The 13,864-nt window shown below is 42.1% G+C and overlaps 1 protein-coding gene across 1 annotated transcript in view; it reads right to left on the bottom strand.

The window, feature by feature from the left end:
• The window catches only part of myo16 (myosin XVI), a 250,670-nt gene that overhangs the window by 169,702 nt on the left and 67,104 nt on the right, over window positions 1–13,864 (bottom strand). Inside the window, exon 5 of the mRNA XM_060929678.1 lies at window positions 8,359–8,467. Within this exon, the coding sequence (XP_060785661.1) occupies window positions 8,359–8,467 (109 nt within the window). The remainder of the gene's footprint in view (window positions 1–8,358; window positions 8,468–13,864) is intronic.

The raw sequence follows: 13,864 nt of genomic DNA, 5'->3' as shown, positions 1-13,864 counted from the left end.
CCACAGTCCAAAATCTAGTGGAAAGTCTTCAGAGAAGAGTGGAGGTTATTATAACAAAGTGGGGACTAAATCTGGAATGGGATGTTCAACAAACACATGCGGTGTGATGGTCAGGTGTCCACAAGTTTATGACCATATATATATGAGAGAGAGAGAGAGAGAGAGAGAGAGAGAGAGAGAGAGAGGATATTACATGGTTGCATAAAGATATGAAGTTTATCTTTGAATGATGAACATATCTGCAAGCGAGTGAAGCAAACGAGTGAAAATATTTTTCAACACAAGATGTTGAAAAATATTTTTAAACATCTTTGCACCAGGGCGGCACGGTGGTGTAGTGGTTAGCGCTGTCGCCTCACAGCAAGAAGGTCCGGGTTCGAGCCCCGTGGCCAGCGAGGGCTTTTCTGTGTGGAGTTTGCATGTTCTCCCCGTGTCCGCGTGGGTTTCCTCCGGGTGCTCCGGTTTCCCCCACAGTCCAAAGACATGCAGGTTAGGTTAACTGGTGGCTCTAAATTGACCGTAGGTGTGAATGCGAGTGTGAATGGTTGTCTGTGTCTATGTGTCAGCCCTGTGATGACCTGGCGACTTGTCCAGGGTGTACCCCGCCTTTCGCCCGTAGTCAGCTGGGATAGGCTCCAGCTTCCTGTAGAACAGGATAAAGCGGCTAGAGATAATGAGATGAGATATACATATATATACACACACACACACACATATATATATATAAAGTGTGTGTGTGTCTGTCTCTCTCTCTCTCTCTCTCTCTCTCTCTCTATATATATATATATATATATATATATATATATATATATATATAGACACACACACACACACACACACACTTCTATTTGTATAGTGCTTTGAACAGTAGTGCTGATGGTGCACTAGGTTGCTCAGCAAATCCTTTGACACCATCCAGTGCATCCTTGAAGATGACCTTAGAGCTCTGGGTGACTATTTTAAGATGTGGCACCTAAATGTAAGCTAAAAGAAAATAATGTTCTGCTTTCCATCTTGTTAATAGACTAGCTTTAAAAAAAATTGTTAGTCATCATATATGAAGGAAAGAAGCTGAGATTCCAACCAGAACCTATTTATCTTACGTTAACTCTAGATCGGAGCCTCACGTTTGCCCCACACCTTAAGAAATTAGCCAAAAAGACCCAAAAGCATGTAAACCTCATCAGAAAGCTTGCTGGAACCCTTCATATGTCCGCACTCGCACTTATATACTCCACTGCACAGCATGCCTCCCCTGTTTGGAGCCACAGTTGTCACATTGAGCGCTAGATGCTGTTATTAACGATGCCCTGAGTATTATCTCTGGATCCCTGGTCTCAACTCCAACAAATATGCTCCCAGTCCTTGCAGGCATTGCTCCTGCTAACATCGGAAGCGAGCATCTTGTGCTGAAGCTTGCTGCCAAGGCAAACCGGCCAGACAGCCTGGTCCCCAGTCTACCCCGTGATGCTCTTCTTTGGAGAATAAACTGTAAACGCTTTGCAGTTGTTGCAAAAGAAATTAGCAGGACTTCCCCACTATCACCATCCAGGGTAGAGGACAGATTTTTTTTTTTTTATTTAATTCTTACAGGGACCATGTACAAAATGCATTCATCACATAAAGGGAAAAGACGCTTTGTACCAGATTTAGCTGCTAGCAAATTTCCATCTGCATGAAGATGCCCAGATGAAGGATAGAGTGTCAGATGTGCAATACCAGCCTACATGGCTTAACCAAGAACCATCTAGAAAACCTGCTGAATGCCAGCTCCCAGGTCAATCATGGGTCTGGCTGAACTGGCTACATACTGGCTTTGGACTCATGCCTTCCTTTTCAAAACTGGAGCAGAGAGTGTTAAAATTTACAGTCAAGCCGGAAAGTCTGCACACCCCTTTCACCTTCTCCATGTTTTATTACATTACAGACTTATTCTACAATAGATTGAGTTCATTTTTTGTCAAAATTCTACACGAATAGCCCATAATGACAAAGTAAAAGCAGTTTTTTAGACATTTGTACTAATTTATTAAAAATCAAAATGTAAAATATCATAAGTGTGCACACCCATATGACACCCAAAAGTGAGCTGAGGTGCATTTTGTTTCCACTGATACTGCTTGAGATGTTTCTACAACTTAATTGGCATCCACCTGTGGTATATTCAATTGATTGGACATGATTGGGGATTGCCAACACCTGCCAACACAAGTTCCCACAGTACATGTCAGAGCAAAGTCCAAGCCATGAGGTCAAAGGAATTATCTGCAGACCTCAGAACCAGGATTGTGTCAAGGCATAGATCTGGAGAAGGGTACAGAAAAATTGCTGCAGCTTTACAGGTCCTAAAGAGCACAGTGGCCATCATCATTCGTAAATGGAAGAAGTCTAGAACCACCAAGAATCTTCCTAGACCTGGCTGCCTGGCCAAACTGAGTGATCGGGGAAGACGGGCCTTGGCCAGGGATGTGAGCAGGAACCCGAGGGTCACTCTGACAGAGTTCCAGCGTATCCTTGTGAAGATGGGAGAACCTTTCAGAAGATCAACCATCCAGGCAACACTCCACAAATCAGGCCTTTAGTAGCCAGACGGAAACCACTCCTTAGTAAAAAGCACATAACAGCCCGCTTGGAGTTTGCCAAAAGGCACCTAGAGGACTCTCAAACCATGAGAAACAAGATTCTCTGGTCTGATGAAACCAAAATTGAACTTTTTGACCTGAATACCAAGTGTCGCGTCTGGAGGAAACCAGGCACCGCTCATCACCTGGCTACTGCCATCCCCTACAGTGAAGCATGGTGGTGGCAGCATCATGATGTGGGGATGTTTTTCAGCAGTGGGAACAGGGCAACTAGTCCTGATGGAGGGAAAGATGAATACAGCCAAGTACACCGAGATCCTTGAAGAAAACCTGCTCCTGAGCGCTCTGGACCTCAGACTGGGGCAAAGGTTTACCTTCCAACATGACAACGACCCGAAGCACACAGCCAAGAGAACAAAGGAGTGGCTTTGGAGAAAGTCTGTGAATGTCCTTGAGTGGCCCAGCCAGAGCCCAGACCTGAATCCAATTGAGCATCTGTGGAAGGAGCTGAAAATGGCTGTGTATCGATGCTCCCCATCCAACCTGACAGAGCTTGCAAGGATATGCCAAGAAGAATGGGCAAAAATGTCCAGAAACAAGTGTGCCAAGCTCATAGCTTCTTTCCCAAGATGCCTTGAAGCTGTAATTGCTGCCAAAGGTGCATCAACCAAGTATTAGGCTAAGGGTGTGTACAGATACGTAACCCCTAAATAACCTATTTTTGTCAGTAAAATAAAATTCTATATTTTCTAAAAACCTGCTTTCACTTTGTCATTATGGGCTATTAAAAAAAAAAAAAAAGACAGAAAGGTGCTTATATAACCAACATTTTAATGGGCTCATTTTTCCTTCTTTGCATTTTAAATCCTACAGAGTGACACGCTGCTGCTGAGAGCTTGGAATTGTTTCGATAAAGAAGTGACCGTAACACTGACTGGATACAGAAGACACGAACATGTCAGACACAGGTGGGGAAAAATGGTGTATGGGTAATGAAGAGATGCTAATCAGGACATATAACCAAAGCCCTTATACTTCTATACAGTACTTCATGGAATTGAATGAGATTAGAACTGAAGGTACAAATCCTCTGTCTCTTTGCTACTGCTACCATAAGTAGTTTCCTTTTTTCCCTCCATTTATTTATTTCATGTAACTGAGCAGATAGGTAATGCTCTGCACGCTGTATCTGCAGAGTTGCATTTTATCTTTACCATAAACACGCATTTAGAATGAAGATTAACTGAACTCTGAATGCTAGCTTTCTTTGTGTTCTTGAGGCAGCACTCACTGAATTTGAATTATTAAAATCATTTGCAAATTGCATTACAGCTCAGTCACTGTGCACGGTGCAGAAGGAAGTATTTCGCAGGCTGATGTTGATCAGCAGAATATCTGAAGTTGATCGGTGCCTATAGCTATTCATAATTGAATTTATGATGTGATTATACTTCGTGTGCATGCTAGTACATACTGTAGCTGTTGAAACCAATATTATAATGTACAAATAATTGTGTTGCTGTTTGCATATCAATACAACACAGCGGAATGGTACAGAAGCTGTACCATATACAGTTATTTTTCCCAGGCTTTAAATTGCTCTATACTGATGAGACGCATCTATTAGTCCAATAACACTAAAGAGATGCAAGTTTCCTGGTTCCCTTAGGGCTCAGGCTGATTGATTGATTAATAGACTAAAGTAGGCTAAGTGGCTATTACTTTAGGTGTGGGTTGACAGGACACACAGCTCGGTTAAAAAGTTCTGGAGATGTAAAACTTCAGGTCATTTCTGCACTGTCTGCACATTTAGAGACCAACATCTGTCCAGCACATGTGTACTATAAAGCATAGTAGTAATACTACTGCTAGTGTATTATTACCTTGCCCGCTACAGAATAAGTGGGGCGAGGTATTGTTTTCAGTCGGGTTTCTTTGTTATTTTGTTAACAATATTACAGGAATACGACTGGATCAATCTTGATGAAACTTTCAGGATAGATGGGCATTGGTCTGAAACAGAACCGCCAACACTTTGAGGGTCATCCAGTCAAGGTCTCCAAAAAGGTCAAAATCGTTTTTGTTGTGGTTACTGCCTCATATAGAGGTGCTAGCCACTACGTCATCGTGTTGTAAAAATGAGTGAAACAATTGCACAGTGCGCATGCGCATACAGGTGTTCCTATTAAAATGGCCAGTGAGTGCATACAATTCGGTTCACCATTCGAAATAAATGGACGAGACTAAAGAAATTGCTTTCAGACATGTTTATGCTTATTACAGAGGGAAAGTGCGTTCCACTGAGCTCTAGCGCTGGGCCATTTCCAGGAAATAAGAGTTTCAGTCATGGCGACAGCGTGTGCATGTCAGCCTCAGTTCGGAGGTTTTGATTTCGAAAACTGTAAGAGGTAAGAGTAGAATAATATAAAAAGTACAGACACTTGGTAAATTTTACTTATGTGATTTTTTTTCCCCCATTTATTTATTTTTAATTGGTCATTGTTGGGGGCGGCATGGTGGTGTAGTGGTTAGCGCTGTCGCCTCACAGCAAGAAGGTCCTGGGTTCGAGCCCCGTGGCCGGCGAGGGCCTTTCTGTGCGGAGTTTGCATGTTCTCCCCGTGTCTGCGTGGGTTTCCTCCGGGTGCTCCGGTTTCCCCCCACAGTCCAAAGACATGCAGGTTAGGTTAACTGGTGACTCTAAATTGACCGTAGGTGTGAATGCGAGTGTGAATGGTTGTCTGTGTCCATGTGTCAGCCCTGTGATGACCTGGCGACTTGTCCAGGGTGTACCCCGCCTTTCGCCCGTAGTCAGCTGGGATAGGCTCCAGCTTGCCTGCGACCCTGTAGAACAGGATAAAGCGGCTAGAGATAATGAGATGAGATGAGATGAGATGGTCATTTCTGGATTACGCTTCATTTTTGTGGCTGCTGCCTCATAGAGTAAATATATTTACTGTATGGACATGGGATCAGAAAACAATTTTATTTATAAGCAGTAGCCACATGGACCCATAGAGTCTATTTTTTTTGCGATATCTTCCTTCATATTCATCATAAGTGCTACTGGGCGAGGTTTGTTTTGCCTGGCAACACTTGTTAGAAATTATTATACATACAGGACACTTTTTCGATGGAATAAAAACATGTTCTATTCCCCTCTAGCAGGTTTCATTCATTTGGTTTGATAGCATGCAATATTGTTAGCATATCGCTTATCCTACGTGCATTACGTCACTCTACCCAATGGAGAATGAGGGTTGAATATGGTTTACGATATTGCATGGTTGTCAAGACAACATGACATGACACATCGGAGCTGATGCGAATATCCAATCAGAGTTTTCTGCTGCACATGCACAGAAGCATTTCTTTGTTCGCCAGCAGAACATTGAATTGCATTGGATCAGAATCAGCATTCGATATTGGTAACTAACCCCCCCATTCTTAACGTTTTGTAAAATCTATAATTGTTACATATAATAATAATAATAATAATAATAATAATAATAATAATATTGGCTGGCTTTTTTCCATGGTATATCAGATATATTCCATTCAGCTAGCATGATACTGAACTCCTCTTTGACTCATTCAGCTCATTCAGTATCATGCTAGCTGAATGTTATACAGTGGTGCTTGAAAGTTTGTGAACCCTTTAGAATTTTCTATATTTCTGCATAAATATGACCTAAAACATCATCAGATTTTCACACAAGTCCTAAAAGCAGATAAAGAGAACCCAGTTGAACAAATAAGACAAAAATATTATACTTGGTCATTTATTTATTCAGGAAAATGATCCAATATTACATATCTGTGAGTGGCAAAAGTATGTGAACCTCTAGGATTAGCAGTTAATTTGAAGGTGAAATTAGAGTCAGGTGTTTTCAATCAATGGGATGACAATCAGGTGTGAGTGGGCACCCTGTTTTATTTAAAGAACAGGGATCTATCAAAGACTGATCTTCACAACACATGTTTGTGGAAGTGTATCATGGCACAAACAAAGGAGATTTCTGAGGACCTCAGAAAAAGCGTTGTTGATGCTCATCAGGCTGGAAAAGGTTACAAAACCATTTCTAAAGAGTTTGGACTCCACCAATCCACAGTTAGACAGATTGTGTACAAATGGAGGAAATTCAAGACCATTGTTACCCTCCCCAGGAGTGGTCAACCAACAAAGATCACTCCAAGAGCAAGGCGTGCAATAGTCAGCAAGGTCACAAAGGACCCCAGGGTAACTTATAAGCAACTGAAGGCCTCTCTCACATTGGCTAATGTTAATGTTCATGAGTCCACCATCAGGAGAACACTGAACAACAATGGTGTGCATGGCAGGGTTGCAAGGAGAAAGCCACTGCTCTCCAAAAAGAACATTGCTGCTCGTCTGCAGTTTGCTAAAGATCACGTGGACAAGCCAGAAGGCTATTGGAAAAATGTTTTGTGGACAGATGAGACCAAAATAGAACTTTTTGCTTTAAATGAGTAGCGTTATGTTTGGAGAAAGGAAAACACTGCATTCCAGCATAAGAACCTTATCCCATCTGCGAAACATGGTGGTGGTAGTATCATGGTTTGGGCCTGTTTTGCTGTATCTGGGCCAGGACAGCTTGCCATCATTGATGGAACAATGAATTCTGAATTATACCAACGAATTCGAAAGGAAAATGTCAGGACATCTGTCCTTGAACGGAATCTCAAGAGAAGGTGAGTCATGCAGCAAGACAACAGCCCTAAGCACACAAGTCGTTCTACCAAAGAATGGTTAAAGAAGAATAAAGTTAATGTTTTGAAATGGCCAAGTCAAAGTCCTGACCTTAATCCAATCGAAATGCTGTGGCGAGCAGTTAGTGCGAGGAAACCCACCAACATCCCAGAGTTGAAGCTGTTCTATATGGAGGAATGGGCTAAAATTCCTCCAAGGCGGTGTGCAGGACTGATCAACAGTTACTGCAAACGTTTAGTTGCAGTTATTGCTGCACAAGGGGGTCACACCAGATACTGAAAGCAAAGGTTCACATACTTTTGCCACTCGCAGATATGTAATACTGGACCATTTTCCTCAATAAATAAATGACCAAGTATAATATTTTTGTCTCATTTGTTTAACTGGGTTCTCTTTATCTACTTTTAGGACTTGTGTGAAAATCTGATGTTGTTTTAGGTCATATTTATGCAGAAATATAGAAAATTCTAAAGGGATCACAAACTTTCAAGCACCACTGTATATCTGATATACCACGGAAAAAAGCCAGCCAATATTATTTAAATGTAATCTTACTATGCATGAAGCAGATTGTTGATTTTTCAATCATACCAGCAATTATCATGCCACCATGATTGTATAGATATACCTTATGAACCATTCACCAGCTAATTCTCAATTTAAGTGAGCAGCTCATGTATGAAAAATACACACTTCCTGCCATCACTCTGTATACCCATATTCCTGAGAGGTTCTGTCTCGTAAATAGATTTTATGCAAACAGGAAATACCCTAACCTTTCTTCAATAAAAAAAAAAAGAGAGAAAAGAGTGTTATTTAAGAATATTCGTAAAAAAAAAAAGCCAGATTATTTTCTCATTCCTTTCTAATTTCCAGTATGGGCACAAGATTTGCATTCACATCACCACACAGTAGAGCAGAATAAGATAAACAGTTCAACATTTAAGGGCATTTAAGACACATACAATACGTCTCATATCTTATTCACTGTTATTTCCAGACATGGCAGTCTAAGGTAAGGTTATTTATTTATTTATTGATTGACCGTACCACACTCTTCCAGATGCTTGGTGAGAATGTAGCTGGTCTCGCTCCCCTCAGTGGCGTAGTCGAATGGTAGGTTTCCATTTACGTCCTGCAGAAGCGCATTAACCCCAGACTTTCAGAGTCAGCAGCGTAGACAAAACGGTCAAGGGTCAGGAGCATGGGGAAAAAAAGAGGGAAACAAAAAGACAAAGAGAAGAGACATAAACAAATAGGAGTCTTTCTCATCCTAATTCTTCAGTCAGGAAGTGATGATAAACAAGCTCTCATTATCACGCTGTGCCAGTGCCTGGGGTACCTGAATGCAGGATGAGCAACATTACTAGACAATCGTGAGTTAAGTAACTGAAGCCCTGAGGAGAAGGGGGCATGGTGTCTACAGTGCAGTTCTGTGTATGTGGCCGGTGGGGGGCCTGACTTATGATTTATGGGTCCAGAGAATCAAAGCAGGGAGCAAAATGCTTAAAATTCAAGTGTTCCACACTTCTGGTTTCTGCTGATACAGAGAAATCAGGAATAAATAAATAAATAAATAAATAAAAATCTATCCAGAAAATTATAGAAAATTGCAGTGAATGTCTTTGTCTGTGAGAGAGTGGAATTAACACATCGCCTGTCAAGTTGGTCATTGTTAGCTTCCGGTGATAAAACAGGCAGTGATTTCTCTACACGATAAAACGGAGCACAGGTTAATTTCAAGCCCTGAGCTAACACACAGCTAGGAGAAGCAACGTGCTTTACATACCTCAGTCAATATATCCTACAAACAGCATTTTAAAGAGAGCGTACAAGCAGTTTACACATGTACTGTACTTAGGGGGAGTAGAGGGAGATAATGGAGTTAAAAGGAAAAAAGAGGGTGAAGGCAAGGAAATAGAAATGAAATAAGACCTTAAAACCTGAAACTACAGCATTTTGTCTGAGATTCAGAACCTTGTAGAGAACCGAGTCACAAATTTCCAACAGCAACTGCATAGATCCATCTATTTGGCTGGAACAGATGTTTCAAAGGGATGGTTTTGCATTTATTTTTTCCAATGCACAGCAGATTCAAGCCGGTCAGCTCGTGTCAATCATGCTCACAGGTTAAGAATAGGTTAATGAATGGATTAATTAACATTAGCATTAGCTGCTCTTTTGTCTCTATTCATGAGCAATGAGCAAACAGAGAAAGCACAGTTTTCCACTGTCTACACACACACACACACACACACACACACACACACACACTTCTCACTATCCTTGTGAGGACCTTCCATTGACAATTATTATTGCAGTTAATTAATGCTGTGCCTGCACCTAAACCTAAGCTTAACCTCAGTAATGAAAAGGAAACTTTTTGGCCCTTTTATTTATTTATTTTTCAACTTTTGTTTATAAAAAACAAACAAACAAACAAAAAAACACAGCAATATCCTTGTGAGGACCACCCGAATTTCAACCTTGTTGGGACATTGTTGGTTTTTCTATCCTTGTGGGGACATTTGGTCCTCAGTAGTATATATAAAACACACACACGCGCACACATACACAGAGCTGTAAGGCTCCAGAGAATGATGACAGATTTGACAGTGTGTCAGGGTGTGGAGATATCCATTCTGTTGCTTGAAAACTACTACTTTTCCAGACATCGCTGACTCAGTGAGATATACACATGAGCAACGTTGTCTACAAAACGCACACTCTCAAATCTCATAGACATATCGGCATATAGACTGGGTGAAGATGTATGGATCAGGGGCAGTGATCAGAAGGAGAGTCAAGGACCTGGGTGCACATGTGTGTGTGTGTGTGTGTGTGTGTGTGTGTGTGTGTGCGCGCGCACGCGCGCATGCTTATTAAAGCAAAGTGTCTATTGATCTGTCTGGTTCTAGGACAAACACAAATAGCTTGGCTTTACTGGGCAGAAATCCATGATTGATGTGCCCTCTGTGGGCCCTGTGTGCACCCATGTCCTGATGAGATTAAGGTTTTTCCCTTGAGATCGGAAAATGAGGGCTATGAGGATGTCGTATGAGGAGCAGGCAGTCTCTCTCTCTCTCTCTCCCTCTCCATACTTCACGTGAGTAATGATGGAGAACTGGTGAAGCTTTTTATTCTCCTTCAGAGGAGACTGTCAATATTGATTAGTTTTCTTCATGGCACTCTCAAACCCACTTCACTTTGATTGAATGCTGAACAACAGCAAATTTAAATACATCGGGGCAGTGGTGGTTCAGTGTTTAAAGATCTGTCTTACTGATCAGAAGGGCAGAGGTTCAAGCCTCAGCGCTGCTAAACTGCCACTGTTGGGCCCTTGACCAAAGCCCCTTAACCCTCTCAGCCCGTCAGGCACTGCACCACGGCTGATCCTGCACTCTGGACCCAACTTCCTAAGAAGCTGGAATATGTGAAAAAAGAATCTCACTGTGCTGTAATGTTGATGCGACAAAGACTACTACTTCTAAATATGGAGGTCAGTGAAACAGTGAACACCCTTTGCTTCACCACATCTATGTACAGGGTGTCCCAGAAGTTAGGGGGCACTCTGGAATAATAAGTGTAGATTAATACACCCCCTAACTTCTGGGCCACCCTGTATAATCAATCAATACACAGAAAATCATGTCTCTGTCTCATTAGCCAAATGATTCATTACATTACATGGCATTTAGCAGAGGTTCTTATCCAGAGCGACGTACAACGAGTGCAAAAGTCAGGTACACGAAGTGCTGAACTTCTAGACAAGAAAGTTCTAGTACCAACTGAACAAGTGACAGCAGTACCTAGTGTAATATGCTGTTGAAATACTAATACTCAAACAGCCAAGGAAACAAACCAACCATATAAAGTATAACTAAATAAAGAACTCAAAACAGCTAACCCCAGGCTAGACCATACATAGACTGGGTTGATCAAGACCAAAATGCGGTTAACACAGTGGGCAGGGAAGCAGGGGAGAGGTGCAGCCTGAAGAGGTGAGTCTTCAGTCTGCGCTTGAAGGTGGTCAGGGAGCCGGCAGTTCTGACCTCAATGGGAAGGTCATTCCACCAACGGGAAACCACGACAGATAGTGGTCTTGAACGGGCTGGGCAGGAGCAGAGAGGAGGATGGGGCCAGGCGACCATGAGTAGCGGAGCATAGGGATCTGGCTGGTGTGTAGGGGCAGATCAGACTCTGGAGATATGCTGGGCCTAACCACTTGAGAGCCTGGTAAGCTAGCACCAACGTCTTAAATTTGATATGAGCTGCGATAGGTAGCCAGTGCAGGTCGGCAAGCAGAGGGGTGAAATGGGAAGAACGAGGGAGGTTGTAGACCAGGTGAGCTGCAGCATTCTGGATGAGCTGCAAGGGTCTGATCAGGGCTTTGAACCGGTTCAAGGAACAAAATGAAAACCGGGAACTTTTTCCATTTCACATGGAACAGAAACGAAACCAGAAACTTTATTATTTTTTATGTTCCGGAACAGAAATGCTTATTAAAAATAACGGTAACCAGTTAATACTGGTTTTTATTTCGTTCCTCAAAGTTTCCGTAGCCTACAAATAAAAAAAGTCATTCTTCTCCCGCGCAAGTTTCTATGACCCGCTGGGGTTCACTTCCTGTGTGACGTTCGCTGACTGAATGGACAGAGCGGGAGGGTGGACTACTATCACGTCTCCACATCTTAAATAAGAGGTAAATATTGCAGTCTATCGTTATTCAAAAACGTCAATTTCAAACACGATATCAATATATTTGTCCACGTTAATGAGAGGCTCGCGAACATTAAATGACGTTAACCTCTGTTAGCCTATCAATGCATAGGGCCTGACTAGCCTTTGGTAACACACTAAACGAATTATCTTTCATTTTTGGCACTTTTTCTGTTTGTGGAGATGGGAAGACATACTGAGAATCCAAATCGCCAACATTTGAAATAATAATTGTTTTGAATTATTTCTTGTCTTATTTAATGAAGGTTGTAATAGAATTGGCCTACATTTGGCTTAAGCTGGATGAGACAGAGACATAATTTTATAGCCATTTGTTAAACAGCTGACAGGGAACGTAATTAACCGTTCCGGGAACGAAATTTTTTTGTTCTAACCGGCTCGGGAACGTCTATTTAATAGTGGAACCCAAAACCAGAAACGTTAAAATTCCGTTTCTGTTCGGAACGAACCAATAGGAAAAAAATTCTGGTTCAAAGCCCTGGGTCTGATGGCAGAAGCTGGAAGGCCAGCAAGGAGAGAGTTGCAGTAGCCCAAGTGGGAGAGGATTAGTGCTTGGACCAGGAGCTGAGTAAAGTAGGTGGTAAGAAAAGGGCAGATCCTTCAGATGTTGTAGAGGAGGAATCTACACATCTGGGTCACTGCAGCAATGTTCGCTGAGGCAGAGAGTTTATCATCGAACACCTAGGTTCTTCGCACTGGGAGAAGGAGACCTAGAGATGTCCTCCAGGAAGATGACAACATCCAGGGGTGGAGAGGATAGAGCAGGGATGTCTTGCCTCTGTCTTGCCTGGGTTCAGCTTCAGTTGTTGGTTGTCCATCCAGTTCTGGATGTCATGCACCGGGTCTTAAATGTTCTGTTCTAAAGGCAATTTATTCTATCTTCCTAGATCTACTTAAAACTATTGATGGTGCATATTTAAAGGCGAAGCATTAAAACATGCCTGTAAAATGGCTCTACAACAGAAAACACGTGTTTTAATGCTTCGTCTTTAAATATGCACTATCAATAGTTTTAAGTAGCTCTAGGAAGATACAATAAATGACCTTTAGAACATTATGAACATTCAAGACCTGGTATCACACTGATAGTTTTCTATGCTCATATCAGAATGAAACTTCACTTGTTGAATGTGTACATCAATATGATACAACTATTCATTGTATCATATTGATGTACACATGTTTTGCTCTGGCATGTGAGGACTTTGGACTCTCTATCAATTTGAAGAAGACGAACGTCTTGGGACAAAGTACCGTGAATGCACCACTTATCACTAACAATTACGTGCTCGAAGTCGTCCACGAGTTCACATACCTCAGCTCCACCATTGCTGATAATCTATCTTTAGATAGCAAGATCAACAAGAGAATCGGCAAGGAGGCCACAACTTTTGCTCACCTCACTACCCGAGTATGGACAAACTCAGTGTACAATGCCTGTGTCATCAGCACTCTGTTGTACGGCAGCGAATCATGGACTACATATGCAAGACAGGAGAGAAGACTGAACACCTTCCACCTAAGGTGCATGAGGCGAATCTTGGGGATAGCTTAGAAAGACAGTTTCCAGCAATGTAGTCCTGTCTGTCGCTGGTCTTCCAAGCATCTACCGTACACCCTTCTAAGACAGGGCAGGTTGCGTTGGTTGGGCCATGTCCACCGTATGGAAGATGGTTGTATCCCTAAAGACATTCTCTATGGAGAACTCACAAGTGGCAAGAGAAATGTTGGTTGGCCCAGCCTCCGATACAAGGATATTTGTAAAAGAGACATGAAAGCGGTGGACATTGATGTCAAGTCTTGGGAGATGATTGCA

The sequence above is a fragment of the Neoarius graeffei genome, chromosome 9 (assembly GCF_027579695.1).
Source record: "Neoarius graeffei isolate fNeoGra1 chromosome 9, fNeoGra1.pri, whole genome shotgun sequence".
Classification (NCBI taxonomy): Eukaryota; Metazoa; Chordata; class Actinopteri; order Siluriformes; family Ariidae; genus Neoarius; species Neoarius graeffei.
This window is presented reverse-complemented; position numbering and strand designations above follow the sequence as displayed.